The sequence below is a fragment of the Topomyia yanbarensis genome, chromosome 1, assembly GCF_030247195.1.
Source record: "Topomyia yanbarensis strain Yona2022 chromosome 1, ASM3024719v1, whole genome shotgun sequence".
NCBI lineage: Eukaryota > Metazoa > Arthropoda > Insecta > Diptera > Culicidae > Topomyia > Topomyia yanbarensis.
In genome coordinates this window covers 7,587,257-7,604,030 of record NC_080670.1, presented here as the reverse complement: position 1 = coordinate 7,604,030, position 16,774 = coordinate 7,587,257, and the positions used below count along the sequence as shown (strand labels likewise).

General features: G+C 38.6%; 1 protein-coding gene across 4 annotated transcripts in view; it reads right to left on the bottom strand.

The window, feature by feature from the left end:
- Positions 1 to 2,240: 2,240 nt before the first annotated feature.
- The window catches only part of LOC131676764 (uncharacterized), a 36,155-nt gene continuing 21,621 nt past the window's right edge, over positions 2,241 to 16,774 (bottom strand). For all 4 annotated transcript variants that reach the window (XM_058956062.1, XM_058956063.1, XM_058956064.1 and 1 more), the window contains exons 3-4: positions 3,351 to 4,880; positions 2,241 to 3,110 (exon numbers count right to left, since the gene is read on the bottom strand). In XM_058956062.1, coding sequence (XP_058812045.1) covers positions 2,682 to 3,110; positions 3,351 to 4,880 — 1,959 coding nt within the window. In that variant the 3' untranslated portion in view covers positions 2,241 to 2,681. The remainder of the gene's footprint in view (positions 3,111 to 3,350; positions 4,881 to 16,774) is intronic.

The following is a 16,774-nucleotide window of genomic DNA, read 5'->3' as shown; positions in this document are numbered from 1 at the left end:
TTGATACAAAAATTTTCCTTCATCATCTGCGTACAATACTTCCATACAAGTTCATCCATTCTGCTTAGTTTTTTCATAATTGGCAAACTACAATTATACAAATTGAAAACGCAAATGTTTTCATTAGCTGAACAAAGCTGTTTATTCTTGCTGGCCTATTTGATATACTATTGTAATTATAATGAATAGGGTTAGGTTGATTTACGTTTCCGAGTAAGTTCTTTTGGTTAGCGTCAAATCCAAAAATAAGCGATGCTTCACAATCATGAAAAGCATATACAAAAATGTAAGTTAAGTTCTGTCTAAATTTATGACAAACATGTAACATTCACTTTTCTCTTACTGTTGGAAGGAAAATAATCCCTCAAATCAGAAATTTTTGCAGTTTGGATCAAAACTGAACGTCTTAAACTATTTCGATATTTTGTACTGCTGTTTGTTTTTTATTTGCTGGTATCATGTTGTTCGGGATTTACTGCATTATTCTTGTTGAAAATCGCCTTGTTCACAAGCTCAACAGAACTAGATAATTCTCTCAATATAAACAAATGTTAAGGTCGCAAAAAATACTGCACTGGTTGTTCGAATCGATCATTGTCTTGCTTGCCGCCAGCCTTCCTTCCTGGTGTTGTTTTAGTCTTTCAACTAAAATCCTATCTAAACTATGTTTACTGTATTTGTTATCATTGTTTTTGTTTTAATTCGCTGCGTATAATCGCACCGCAATGCTACGCATTTCAAAGCTTCCAACAAACTGATTAGGTTAGGTTTTTTTTATATTTAGAGCAGAAAATAATCAAACATTGATTAGGAAACAAAAGATATACAACGCACGTTGAATGAAACTAATCTACAAAGTTTTTTTTCTACCGGTGACTTAATACAAATCATGATACTTAAACTAGTTCTATTTTTACAAAATACAACTTATTCGTTATGATATATTTACAACGTAAATATGATGAATTTTAACTGATGAAACTATACAACAATGCAAACTTGTACTTTGAGGGGGGGTGGGGTGGTTTTATTTCACTTTGAGTGCCGCGTTAATGGTTTTGTTTATAAAAGGGAAGTTTACTCAATTCAATTTCGACTGACATTTTGGAACTTTGTTAAACCTATGGTAATTGATTCCAAAATGTGGTGAAAATTGACAATCGGCCCTATTCTGCGCGGCGTGTGACGTGAGATGACTAATCTCACCTCACTCTACGTGACTTTTCTCACCCAATTCTGAAGAGTCACTTCGGGTGACGTGAGACGTCCATTTAACTGAATGGGGAATCTCACCTCACCCGAGTCGACTCTCAGAATCGGATGAAAAAAGTCACGTAAAGTGAGGTGAGTTTAGACGTCTCACGTCACACGCCGCGCAGAATAGGGCCGAATTATTTACTATTTCCGAACAATTGGTAGAAATTGCTCGCGACGCGTCACAAACAGAGATTTTATCCTGCGCGGCATGTGATGTGAGACAAGTGACTCATCACCCGAATCAACTCTCAGATTGGGATAAACAAAATCACGTGTAGAGTGAAGTGAGATTTGTCGTCTCACGGCACAACCCGCGCAAGGCAGTACTGAGAGGCACGACAAATGAGCGTTTAACTAAAAAAATATTTGAGTTACTTTTAATATAAATATATATTAATTACGATTGTTAAGTGAAGAATGAAGGTTGAAGAGCTTTCTATCTTCAATTTCCAAATCCAATCGTTCATTGCAAATGCCAAAAAAATCCATAAACTCAAAGCAAAACAACGCTTGGGTTTATCTATCCAACTAAACTGATCAATTGATGCTACGATGAAATTGTTTTTGGCCAAATTTTACGTTAATCAACTCATTTCACTAATATTTCCGGCACTCTTTTTGAGAAAAGAAACGATTCGGAAATGATGCAACAGGTTTGTTCAGAACAACATAGAAAACAAGCTAAATATTGCTACAATTTATTGCTGATCTGGCCGATTCCGCCTGAGCGTGGTGGCTTCAAGATGAAGTTTACAATCGAACGCAGAGAAGGAGCTGGCCCTGGCAGTGCTTAGTATTTCTTCTACATTTACGATCTAAAACTTCACCGGAGGCCACCTCATTACCATTCATTGCTACCAGCCATTCTGCGCGAAGAGTAATGCTATAGTAAGTTAATTTAGCCTTTACAAGAATAAGAGAGACGGAAAGCTTACCAAATAACAGCTTTTACAAAAAAAGGAGTAAATAATATAGACAAAAACTTCCACAATCAGTTGTGTATCACATTATTGAAAGATAATCTAGGCTACTTTCAAAGATTCTCACATCGTTCCTGTGCTGCTGTAACTGATCAAACTTCGGACTGAAAGGGGGTACCCCGCCGCCGGGCAGTGTTATGTCCCACAAAACAAGAAATGAGATCTCTCAATATTGTTAATATGCGTTTTCAGTGTTTTGTGCTACAAAACGTGGACAATCCCATGCATTGGGTTTTAATTAGCTTTGTATTTCCGATGCATTTTACCTTACAAACTGTAACCGTCGCTCTAAAGTGTCACTCACTATGAGGACACACCACGCGTGTAACTTTCTAGAATACTTGTTCTAAAATATAAAAATAATAACTACAAAAGCGGGAGTAAATGGGGGATCATCGCAGAATAGGCGGTATTCTCCGGGGGTTGACCTTATCCGCACGGTGCTTAGGCTATTCGCGTGACTAACGGAGTCTTCCGCCGGTTGTGATGCTGTTGCTGGTGAATCTGCTGAAAGTGCTGCCCGCTGGTAGTGAACTGAAACTGCTGTCCATTCAACTGGATCTGATTTATTGTAGTGGACGTCGTTGTCGCTGCCGTCGATGAAACAAACCCGGTTCGGTTGTTGTGCGTTGTTCCGGTGCCAGCAAGTGCAGAGGCAGGTGAGATGGAGTAATTGACATCGAGCCTGGCCCGCTTGGCTGCCGGTTCCAGCTGTTGGAAGGAAAGCTGCGGTCGCTGCTGGTTGTTATTCTGGTGAGCGGAAATGTATACCGATTCATCCTCGTCCTCGAGCGTGAGCAGATCTTTCTGTACGAACTCCAGGGTGAAACCTTCCTTCGAGTCGACATTGATGTCGTCGTAGAATTCCGGTACCTAAAATGGAGATAAATTTGGGGGTTAATTCGGTTTCGAGTAGCCGAATCATGGGCGAAATTCCGGGGAAAATTTTCATTTGGACGTAAGTAACAATGAGAGCCTTTCTTTCGATCATTATGGCGCCACTGAGAAACACGACCTTCTTTTTGACTATATCATAAAGATAATTTCTAATTATTACTGGTCCCTTGCCTCTTTCTTTATCCATAAAAACAAACAGTTCCTACAAAAACTCACCTCCAAATCAAAATCAATATCGACCTCCTCCTGCTCCGGATCGGGCATCGATTCGGGCGTATTGATGATGAAACTATCCGCCTCCGCTTCCTGATCGATCTCGACCTCCTCCTCGCCCTCGACTTCCTCTTCCTCCTCGATGTCGGACTGGTCCTCGGTATCCGCATCGTCGTTCTCGCCCTCGTCACTGTCACCGGTAGATCCGTGCTTCATTTCGCCCCGCTCCAACAGGACCAGATTCTCCGGATGAACCATCGCTCTTCGGATGGCCATGGGATCCTTGCGGGACCACTTCTGTACTTCTTCGTCCATTTTGGTAATCTTGGCGGGATTCATCGCCCAAAGGCAACCCTTTCGCTGGCCACCGTTCGTTACCGGTTTTTCGATCTTCTCGAAACACTTGTTCAGCGAGAGGTTGTGTCGAACCGAGTTCTTCCAACCGTTCGGAGCGGTCTTAAAGTACGGGAAGTGCTCGCACATGAAACTGTAGATCTCCGAAACCGGTAACGATCCTGCCCGGGAGTTTTTTAGAGACATCGCGATCAGACAGGAGTAGGAGTACGCTGGCTTAGGGAAGGCGCCTTCTGGCGGTGGCTTGGGTTTTGCCTTTTGAGTCGTAGCCGTAACAGGTACGACCCCATTGGTCAACTGCATCATGTTGGCGGGTTTACCCCCATTCGGAACAATTATGCTTCGATTCACGATTTTCTGTGTAGTTCCATTGATGCTAATTAGTTGAGTCTGGCCTTGAGGAATGGTAGTTGTACCGTTTATGGTTCTTGCCGGACTCGATTCTCGTTTCAATCCATTTACCATTCCAATCGATGAGATCTTTTGGACGTTTTTAAGATTTTTGAACTGAACTCCGTTGGCAAATGTTAATCCGCCTATCCCGGCAGCCAGTTTGATGGTATTACCCTTGCCCAATCCTACTCCAAGCCCGGAACTTGGAATCGCTCCTCCACTGGGCGGCTGATGATTTCTCACGACAATCTTATTTCCCTCGTCCTTCGCCATGTGATTAGAGAGATCCTTCTTGACAGTATCGACGTTACTTATTCGATGAATCTGGGTCAGTCCGGAAATCATCGTTTTCTTCGCTTCCGGTACCACCACCGGTACCTTAATCGTATTGGGCGAAAAAGTCAAATGACTCTTCCTTTCCTTCGGACTGGGCAAAGTCGGATCGTTCACCGCTCTGACCGTCGTGTTCAGATTCACATTCTGCTTCGGACTTTTGAGCAGAGACTGTACCGACGAAATGACCGGCATTACCGAGTTCGGATTAACGCAGGCTCCCACATCGGCGTAGATGTCGGTGCTGGACCATTTGGTGGGAATACCACCGCACCAACCACTTTCCGCGTCATTCGAGTTACTGTCCAGCTCCAGTGAGGGTAGATCAAAGTTCATCAGTGAGCTGAACTCGTTGACACCGCCTACCACCGTGGCGACTTCGGATTTGATGTCGATGTCCAGCATGTCCTGCATCGAGTCCGACACGTACAGATCCATGATGGGGGCCGCATCCTGGAATGGAGTGAAGAGATAATGAGGATTAGTTATTTGGATTACGAACGGTAATAATTAAAAAATTATGTCAAAAACAAGTAGAAATTGAACAAAAACATGACTTAAGTACGGTAATCATATAATTTATGTTCTTAGAACAAGGAACTTTGGAGATTAAAAACTCCGTAATTATTAAACCATAAGATTTTCCATAAAATTTGCGCCATCTACAAATCAAATTACGAACCAGCAGAAATGTTTCACTTTGCTTTTAAGATCACCCTGTACAAACGTTCATCAGTCGCAGTTCACTCAGCATTCGATTGTGTTCGTGGGTTACCAACCCAAAACAACAGAGCCCATCATACTGAGCGACCTGCGGATGCGAAAGGAAAGGAACGAACATACTAACACTATTTTCAATCATGCCACACCACCAACACTGCGACACGTTCCAACACAGTTTGTTATGGTAGAAAAAAGATGCAAAACCGGGCGGTGGGTTTGGTTGGTAAAATGAAAAGTACAGTCCCGGCCGGCAATCGGACCCTTTCTTTCGCACGCAGCATAGAATTACATTATCAAAACACAGCAGCGTGCGAGGAAGAATGGAATGAAACGGACTGGGCCGGGTACGATCGGGAGGAAGAGAAGGGAGTCAGCAGTCACTCTCGCACACAGTGACAGAGGCACGACGTAGCTCACAGCCTGTACTGTACTGTGTAGCGAGCAGGAGTGCGATGCCTGCTGCGCGATATGTTAGGTTGGGTAAACATAATATCGAAAAATAAGCGGAGGGAACAACGAAAAAGTACAGTCCCGCCAAAAGTTGGCCTGGTTGCGCTGAACAGTGGTGGACTCTTTTTAGCCTCTTCTTGTGGGTCCCCGTCACAGACACCAAGAACTGGGCGAGGAAGGAATGGGAATGGCAGGAACAATATCATCACTCGCAAAACACTTTGGTTGGAATGGAAAAAAGGCGCGAAAATCGTCAAAATAGACAGACAGTAGTAGTAGATTACTGTAGCACGAATCAGGTTTGTAAATTTATGCGAATAATGCGGGGTGTTTAAATGGGTCTACTAGTAGTTGAAAAATCGAATGTTTACCATCAGACTGATTCATTATTTTAAAAACGGTGGATGAAAACACAAAATCAGCCTGCTTTGCAATTCGACTATTATACGGGTCAAGGATAGTCAAAGAATCGTTAAGTAAATCTATACCTTTTATTCAAAGTGTCATACCTAACAAATGTAAACAAACTGAGTTTATTACGGCAAATACAAGTTAAGGATTGACTTTTGGGATCCACAAATAACAGAAAAAATAATAACTCTACATGTTAATTTAATCTTAAGTCAAAATGTCACATATAGAACAGTAGTTTTTCGTTTTGGGCAACAATATTTTTTTCAATTTCCAAAACTTGAACCGTGCCAAAAATGGAACCTTACTTTAAAAGCTTTTATTTTTAATTGGTGACATCATAAATGTTACAAGAACATTAACTATAAAAGAATATCTGAAATGGAATGAAATGATAGAAAAAATCAGCAAATTTAATTTTATTCGCTATGCCTGCCCCCATAAAATATAGTAAATAGGACTCGCATGTTTGGAAATAAAGTCAAAAATAATATCTATTATTACAACAAAGTGTGTATTGAGCATTTTTTCAAAGATTTACTATATACAACAACAATGTCCAAAAACAGAACTCATTTGTTGCCAAACGGAACATTGGCAAATTACAAATTACTAAAAAATCCATTTTTTCATTTTTTAAATTTTTAAAAGTTTTCCTAACAACAACTTTTAACATATTTTTATAATTCATTTTATTTGCAGTCGAAAATATAATTTTCTTATTGAATGTAATTCATAATATGCCATTTCAAACCGAAATGCTCACAAAAAAAATCTAAAATGTAGTAGTTTTCAAAATCTTTTAAATTTTGGTTCATCAAAAACAATTAAGTTATACGCGTTGCTCCATCAAGATCGATAGGGTTTTCAAAATGCTCATGAAATTTTCTGTAACTTTTCCGCCAGTTATTATTCTAGATGTGTTCTAGTGTGTATTAATGATTGTTTTGGTAATCAGAAATAATTCAAAATTTTAACATGTTACTATTAAGTCACAGAGAAATGACTCCAAGTTCGAACAAACATGTTTAACGCTTTCATGCCCACCTTTTTTTCTAGTGCATGTAGAGTTCCAAAACTATTTTTCCTTGAAAACGGCGCAGTCAGGAAATGTGAAAAGCCTTTCTTTATAAAGAAAGGTGCTGCCCTCGCAGTGCTAGAAGCTGCTCAATTTTTACATTCAAATGCTTAATACAATTCTCCTACAATAATTACAATAGTTTACTTGCGTGGAAAATGTAGCCAAAGGCACTCTAAATTAATAAGTTTTATCAGTTTACAATAATATTGTAACATAACGAAGATATATGCAAAATTCATTTTCCGTCGTCAACATAAACTGTTCCTGGCAGCACTGCTCCATCGGAATCCAATCAGGTTTATTGCAATAACTTCAGTTCTAGAGCTGATCCTTGTAACTATTAATACTCATATGAAAGACAATTGTCACATTTATTAGCCTTACTTGTTTTTGTGAGCAAATATTACCCCAATCAAGAGATATAGCTGTTTGAAAACGTTGTTGTCCACAAACAACCTGGGCATGAAGGGGTTAAAATACTTGTTTTGCCATTTGAACAAATATCCGCTAGAACACTAAGGCCACCATACTGTCATATCCCTACATAATTATGACGGTCGCTTGGACATGAATTGTGTGGTCCACGGTCAACTCAGTAAAACTCACGCATTTAGCGGAATAACGACAGAACCACCTCTGGTGCTAACATCGCCGTTACCTTTGGATGTGTCGTAAATTTTTTACTCAACTTTTATGCTTTTTTGTAGGAGACGAACCATTGTGACCAGTATTTAATTTATTGTTGTATAACTTGTACGCTTGAGACGGACGTCTGTTCTCTGTTCTCTGCTTAAATTGACGTTGCTTCCCAGTTTTGCACGTCCCAGAGGAAACTTGGCCTTAATCCCACTGCTCTGTCATCGGTATTACGTGATATTCGTTAGGAAATATTGTTTGTTAGTAGGCCATTTATAAACAATGTCTCGCAGAAAAATTCTAATATACACTTCCCCTCTAAGTATATTGCAATTGTTGTTTTTAATATCCCCGTTCTGCTGGTACGTCACAAATTTATTTTTAGTTTTTATCTCGATAGTTCATGATACGACACACTCTTCCCCAACTGAGCGACTCCTTGGTGATATCTTTAGAGCAGTGATCCAATGAAACATAGAATTGGCAGACTGTTAGTGCGCTTTTAGCACATTGTGTCACAATTTTATGTTTGTTATACATATTTAGAATACCAAACCAGATTAAGAATACCAAACCATGATTAGGGAATCAATTTCCCCCTTCTTCTTTTTTTAAAAAGTCCTCAAAATAGTAGGGTAAGGTGGAGTAAATCCGACCTAGTAAATTGATTTGGCTTTAAAATGCTCATTTTACATCGGGTCAAGTTGTTATATATACCAAATTAAACGTTAGGCTTCTGCTTTACTTTCTTTGCATAGCATTTTATTCATACCTTGGGAAATTTTTGAGATACAAGCGCTTTACGCAAAAGTTCATTTCTCGACAAACATATGATTACGGCCTAAAAGCCAACTGTCAAAATTCACTTTGAATGGAAATTCTGGACAAACCATTACACGCCAATCACAGATGTTGGTAGTAAACGAAAGAGAAAAGTTTTCTCTTTCATAAACTGCTGTGAACTGTGTTCGGCTAGTAACGGTTTGTCCGGAATTTCAATTCAAAGTGGATTTTGACAGTTGGCTTTTAGGCCGTAATCATATGTTTGTCGAGATTTTTGCCATTTTCAAGAATGGTGGGGTAAACCCGACCGCCTATGTTTTTTATAATATTGCAGATATCTAAATTATTAGTTTTGCTTTTCTCATATAGAAATGTTAAGCAATCACTTGAAAATAGTCAACCTAATTCCGACCCGAAGGGCCCAGTGTCATATACCATTCGACTCAGTTCGTCGAGATCGGAAAAAGTATGTATGTGTGTTCATGTGTGTATGCGTATATGTGCATGTATGTGTGTACCCCACTATTTAGAGGTTGGATTTTCTCCACCACGTCATTTTTCATTACGGAGTGTTACAAAAAAAAATACGAAAAAGATGAACCAAATTCATCTATGCACTTTGCAGGACTTTAATCAAAGAATCTACATCCACTTACTGACCACTTTAACAAAAAGAAATATCCTGTAGTAAATTGAGCACCAAAAAAATCCAAAATTGATGTCGTTTGAGCATCTCACTGCAGACTAATAAAATGTTGCCATTGCACCATTATGATTGTTTTAACCCATTATATCCTAGCGTATGAAATTTCATACGCAGAACTATCCATCGTTTAACGAGTATTTACTGTAGAATTTTGGCATCTAACTGCTTTATTATTGCACTAACGGGATCTTTACGCCTCCTATTTCATTGTTAAAAAAGACTGCTGCCATTTTTTGTAATTTTATTTACATTTTTGAACCGTTAATAGTAGGGACAAATAGCGGCTGAAAAGTAAGCAATACTTTTAGTTAGATTTTATTGTTGGAATTCGTTCTAATAATTCCATTATGTGACAAAACGTTCCCACAGGTATAAAAGAAGTGTTGTCTATCAGAAAATCCGAAGAAATATGTGAAACAACTTAAAATTTGTTGTTTTCATTTATTCGTACGAAATTTTTTGCACGAGATATTTTCATTCTCAAAACCATTTTAAGCGACGATTTTATTTTTCCCATAATCTTTGATACATGTTTTGATGGAATTGAAGATATCACTGCATTTGGCTCACTTTTTGAAACCCCTGGGATATAATGGGTTAATGCTCTAAACTGCCCATGATCGCATATTTGCCTTTTTTCTATAGGATTTCCTATCTTTATGGGACTAATTTGCGATCATGGGCAGTAAACCAGTGATTCTCAAGCTAGGGTCCGCTAAGTCTTAGCCGGGGGTCCACGTAGTAAAATATTTTTTCCGAACGGATATTGAAATTTCAAGTCTTGTTATCTAATAGGAGTGAAATAATACATTGATAGCAGACCAAATCGAGGTTTAACCATGGGGGTCCGAAATAATCCAGGGTGATTTCTAAGGGGTGCGAGGTACGAAAAAGGTTGAGAACCGTTGCTCTACATGACAACACTGATATTAGTTTGCGTAGTGTTTCCGATTTTCGATAACAACGGGAGGTCGTATTTGCCCCACCTAACCTTATTTTTAACAAAATAACATTACATAGCATACCGTAGGTCATTTCGTCTTCTTAGCAGAACACTCAAAAAACTAAAAATTGTTTGAAACATGAACAAGTAGAACATTTTCATAGTGCCGAAAAATAGTTTTTTTTTGTTATACATAAATCACATTTTTCATACATTATTTTGTGTTGCATTTGACAATCTATACTAGTTCACTTGAAAAATACAAAATCGTTGTAGCATCGTATAATTGCACCTTGTATATAGAAAATTCCATAGATCATAAGACAATTTTGCGTATAACGGACGTTAAAGGTTCGTAGATAGTTTTAATACATAGGGGAAACCGGGGCTATTTGGACCTACTTAAGCAAATCGCCCTTTTAGGAGAGAGGTAAAGGTCCTAATTGATAGTTTGAAACTTCAGCTACATTTCGGTGCCATAAAAGGTTCATTTACACCACTCAGTGGCAGCGCTAGGCGACGATTTGCAAACCTCTACGATTTTCCATCTTTTTACAATGTAGGGGTAATTTGGACCGTAATTTTACTTTAATTTTGTTACAATGGAGTTAAGTTTACCTACGAAATATTTATAAGAGACACTCCTTAAGAAGCAAAAAAAATGCTTTACAAAAACTTAATCTGGTAAGTCACAGCTGTCGATTGGCGGCCCATGTATTATCTTTGCTGTGGGGTGTGCGCAGCCGCAAGCCGCTGAACGGTGGTTGATGGAATAGGGGGTCCGAATAGCCCCGTACGCTCATTTCGTACAAAAGTGGTGAGCTTCTCGAAAATATCTGTGTTTTCACCCAAACAAAAATCATTCCATAAAATAGGAGCCTCAATCTTTTCAAAACATTTACCTTTTTTTTGCAAATAAATTGCTGATTTAATCACGGTTTTTCCATTATAATGATTTTCGTTTGGAAAATGGCAAAAAAAAACGAAACACGTTGTATCTTCTTGCTACAAAGAACAAAGAATCAAATTCAACTCTCAAAGTTAAGGTTTCAGAATAGCGGTTCCACGAATATGTACGATAGTCTGAAAGTCTTGCTATTTTCTGAGAAATAGAGGGGGTCCGAATTACCCCCACTGTCAGAATAGCCCCGGGTCCCCCTATACAAAAAATAATGTGACAGATTCTATGTAGTGAACACATCCTTCAAACAAACCGACTTAGGAGCCACTCTTACTCTATATGCATTAAAAATTACTCAATTCGTTCCACCCGAATGGCTTGGCTGAAAAGGTTCACAAATATTCAATTTTACGGTATTGAATTGTTTTGACATCAACCTACGAGTGTTCGTCTGGTCACATGGATAAAATTGATTTCTAACCTTTCAGGCTACACACTCCAAAAGGCTGTATCATCCCCGCATCAAATTCCCACAAAAGTCAATCTAGATCCATTTAGAATTTCTACTTGTCTCGAATCAATTTGTACTGTTTTGTCACCTAAACATTACTTCCGGTCCGCGTCGGACCATACACATAAATAAAGAGGGAAATTAACCCCTCACATCTTTTCCCAAAGCGCATGCAGCCTATCAAATGCAAGCAGGTGAAACTGCTTCCCTATCTCGGTTGTTGTTGTTGCAACTACACCTGCCTCGAAAAACAAGGGGCCATCCATCCATCCCTATTACACCTCATCGCGGAGCGGTAGCCTTAGTTTATTGCTATACACACATACTAGAAAGGCTCTATCGATGGAATCAACAACGTGTCTGCTTGCCTGATACTTTCCGGAAGTACCGGAAGTGGGTTTCGCAGGTTAGTTCTTTTGCAGAGAAGATCTACTCGGGAAAATTCTAACCGTAAAAATTCCTGAATCCTCCAACATGGGACTATTCTGGAAGCAAAATCTAGGGACTACCAAAGATAGACAGCAGCAGCCAATCGGATATCGATTTTTTCCTCCCATGGTTTCACTTTCACTCTGTCAACGTCGGGTTGTCTCTCCTGGTAGTGCCGGACGGAAACAAGTTTAAAATTTTGAGACTAGAATTTTGTTCTACTTGTCTACCCGAAAATTTTAGAGCCGCCGCGGTTTTTTGAAGCAACAAAACACGTGCGCTCGCTCCGAACGGAGGTGTACAGTACCGATAAAAAGGACTTTCACCCCTCCTGGTAGAAGCCAGACAGTTCAGTGGCCTGCACGTGGTCCGCCCCTTATGCGTGATATTGATAGAATTCGAGAGTATAGAGAATTTTCCTCCAGAAAAAGGAGCGCGCCTAGGAAAAGAATGGAAAATCAGCGCGCCAAAAAGAAGCTCCCGCTTATCGACACTACCATTCTAACAACGTTGCCCCAAAGACGCCCAGGCGTGTCCTTGCCAGGCGTATTGTTTATATGTATTGAGCCGTTGCGGTGGGGGTGGAAGTGATTTCAATACCAAAAAAATCAGAATCAACGTGACTGGGAAAGTGAAAATCCTGCTTTCTTAGAAGGCTGACGTTATGGTGGTACCAAGTGGCGACCGTTTCGGGCTCATGCGCACTGCCTCATTTTCGGCTCGTGTGATTAGAAAAGGCGCGCCACCGAGAGAACGGTTCATTGCCCGGGAAGGTGAGATTTATGATCTTGGGCGCTTGAAAAAAGTCTCGGCGGAATAAAATCACTTTCACTCTTCGACATACGGCGGGATGGCCGCGAACCGGGTCTCGCAAGGTTTTGTTCAATCAGTGGCCAATGTCAATGACTTCACTTTCAGCCGGTACAACTAAATTCCGTCACGTGGACATTCAAAAGCTGATAGGAAATGTCGGAGGCAACGAACCTCGGGCGGAGAATATTTATTTCTCAGAGCTCGAGTTTAGTTGATTCGGAAGCATTTACTGCTGTTGAGTCTTTTGCCAAATTATTTGTCCTACTATTTTTAGATATTTAGTTCCCAGTAAAAAAAATGGTGGACTATTATTTATTTTCAATTATTACTTACTCAAACTCTCAAAAATATATATCGTTCTTGAAGTAGAATGCTTTCAATATAAGATGCCCGCTTAAAAATATACTGTCAAATAGGGAGCGAGTCATTTGGCATAATTGTATCTTAAGGGAATTGTCATACGGCTAGCTACCGTGATACGCAAACGTATCATTTCTTCTGGTCATGAAAACTCCTGACTTATGAAATTTCGCCATGCATCCGGACCTTTCCACCAGCGAGTTGTCGCTTTTCAGAACAACGTTTCAACAACTAAAATTATTTGCTTGTCATAGCTGGAAAATGTCATGGTCATGACCGGTCATCTTGTTGACTGGTTGCATATTTGCTCGTGACAGGTACAATTTACCCATTCGTACGACATGTCACACAAGCGCGTGCACTATGACATGATACACATTTGGCTTTGTGACATGGCCATAGTTGGAACCTGTGTACATTTTTCGCGACATGTCAAGCCACCCGTACATTCACGCTCTGCTGAAAATGTCTCATGTCTCAAACAGGTTAGCTTCCAAGCCTCGATGGTTGGTCTCGTGACATGTCATGGAATTTAAATGCGTCATCGGTCTTGAGACTGGTCATGAGGATAATTTACCTGTCGCGCGTAAGGCGATACCAGTCACAAAGTTTGGGAACCTGTACAAAGATGAACATTTTGTTATGGTTTGCTTGTTTGACCTGTATCTTATTCTTGATCGTTTAAGTACCGTGCAGTGGCAGATAAACGGAATGGTAGACACTATATAAATTCAATTATTTTGAACTTTTTCAACTTTTTGATAATAAATGTAGCGAGTTGCGAGGAGTTAAAAATCAATAGTTTTAGACATTTTAAACGTACACTGGGAAGTAAATGCGTCAAAATTGAAATTTTTTCATCTTTTCATAGATAAATATTGTTCGTTATTGCAAGCTACGAGGAGTTGAAAATCAATAGTTTTAGACATTTTAAACGCACACTGGGAAGTAAATGCGTCAAAATCGAAAATTTTTCAACTTTTCACAGATAAACATTGTTTGTTATTGCGAGTTAAGAGGTGTTGAAAATCAATCGTTTTAGACATTTTAAACGCACAAGGGGAAGCAAATGCGTCAAAATTGAAAAATTTTCATCTTTTCACAGATAAATATTGTTCGTTATTGCAAGCTACGAGGAGTTGAAAATCAATTGTTTTAGACATTTTAAACGCACACTGGGAGGTAAATGCGTCAAAATTGAAAAATTTTCATCTCTTCACAGATAAATATTTTCAACTTTTCCCTATTTTTTTTTTCGAGTTAGAGTAAGATTCCGTTTTGTCACGTTCCGTTTTTGGCATACTCCCATTTTGGCACACTCCGATTTTGGCAACAAATGGGTTCCGTTTTTGTCAACATTCTTGTTGTACATAATAAATCTTTTAAAAATGTGCAATAGATATTTTTTGTATCAATTGACATTGTATTTGACTTTATTTCCAAACATGGGAGTCATATTAATCCTCAAAAGCCCAAATCATTTTTTTTTAATTTTGTTAAAATTGTCTTACAGTTTCAATACTTTACTGTGATAATTTTGTGATGTTTTTCGCAATGTTGTTTTAAAAAAGCGTTATGCATTTAAAGGTTAAGGTGAAGATATGCGGAAGCCACGTTGCTAGGCACCGACTCGCTTGTTTACATTAGGAAAAACTGAAATCTGAAGTGAAAATTCAAACGCGCAAATGAGAGTTTCCGAACATTTTCCTTTGGTCATCTGCACATTTGCAGAAAATTTGAAGTTTTGTTAGTAAACGATTAAAGTTTCGCGAGTGTTTTTGCAGTGGTGTGTGAAAAAAGTGCATTTGAAAAAGTGCAATGAAAACGAGAAGAAGTGTTTCGAAAAGAAACCCCAAGTGAAGAGAGGCGATATTTTCGCACAAAATAGGAGCTACAGATGGCATTCCGTCAAAAACTCGGATTGATTGTATAGGAAAATATTCTAGCTTCCTTAAGTAGCAGTTTCGTGGCACACCAGCAAGGTTAGTGTGTTGAAAAACGTATTTTTATATTTGCCCATGTCAGATACATGGTTAGGCAGGGGAGAGGGGTGTGTGTGGCGCAGCAGCTATATTGTGGCTCGCATGTATAATGTCCTTAAGTATGTTTCACACTATATGTGTCGTATTTAATGATAACAATAACTATAGAATTGTATTGTTTATGTATAATACAAGTGGTAGCAGTGTAACTAGTGTTAGACGGAATCAATTTTTATAGTCGAATGCAGATGAATGCGCTACACCGCATAATACAACGTCACTACAAAACTTGGCACTAAATTTGCAATACATATCGAAAGCCCGTATTTAGGAATACAAAACTGATAGCTCCCAAATAGTTTACGATGTCTTTTTGAAAATGCATTTTCAGATATAGTGCACTTTATATTCGTAAATGTTGAATTTGCAAACCTCCCTAGGTGCCAAAATTTTCTGGTAAAAAGAAATAATAAATTAACACCAAACATGAATTCAACGACGTAAAATTACCCCAATGTGAAGTTTTTATCAAATTCGGATCCCTTTTGAGGTTTTGACCGACTTTTTTTTATGGAAGGTGATCACTGTGCGAAGACTGAATTTGATAAACATATGAATAAAATTGAACTTCTTATTTTTTCCTTTCATCTAATTCCATTTCACACATGGTTAAAAATGCTTGAAACATTTTTGAAGTCGTAAATTGAAAATCCAAACTTTAAAAATAAGGTTCAATTTTTGGCACGGTTCCGGTTTTGGCAACAGCGAAAAATAAAATTGTTGCCAAAAACGGAATCCTACTGTACTAGGATATGAAAATCACTAGTTTTGAACATTTTAAACGCACATGGGGAAGTAAATGCGTCAAAATCGCAAAATTCACTTTTTACAGATGAATGTTGCTTGTTTTTCCGAGTTATTAGGACTTGAAAATCAAAAGTTTTGAACATTTGAAATGCACAACGGGAAGTAATTTCGACAAAATGGAAATTTAAAAATGCGTTTAAAATTAGAGGTGTGCCCAGCGCCGCCGCGCCGACGGTTGAAGGTAAAAATAGTAAACAACTCGTAATAACAAACAATGTTTATCTGCGAAAATTTGAAAATTTTTCGATTTCGATGCATTTACTTCCCAATGTGCGTTTAAAATGTCTAAAACTATTGATTTTCAACACCTCGTAACTCGCAATAACAAACAATGTTTATCTACGAAAATTTGAAATTTTTTCGATTTAGATGCATTTACTTTCCAATGTGCGTTTAAAATGTCCAAAATTATTGATTTTCAACACCTCGTAACTCGCAATAACAAACAATGTTTATCTGCGAAAAGTTGAATTTTTTTCGATTTTGACGCATTTACTTCCCAGTGTGCGTTTAAAATGTCTAAAACTATTGATTTTCAACACCTCTTAACTCGCAATAACAAACAATGTTTATCTGTGAAAAGTTGAATTTTTTTCGATTTTGACGCATTTACTTCCCAGTGTGCGTTTAAAATGTCTAAAACTATTGATTTTCAACACCTCTTAACTCGCAATAACAAACAATGTTTATCTGTGAAAAGTTGAATTTTTTTTCGATTTTGACGCATTTACTTCCCAGTGTGCGTTTAAAA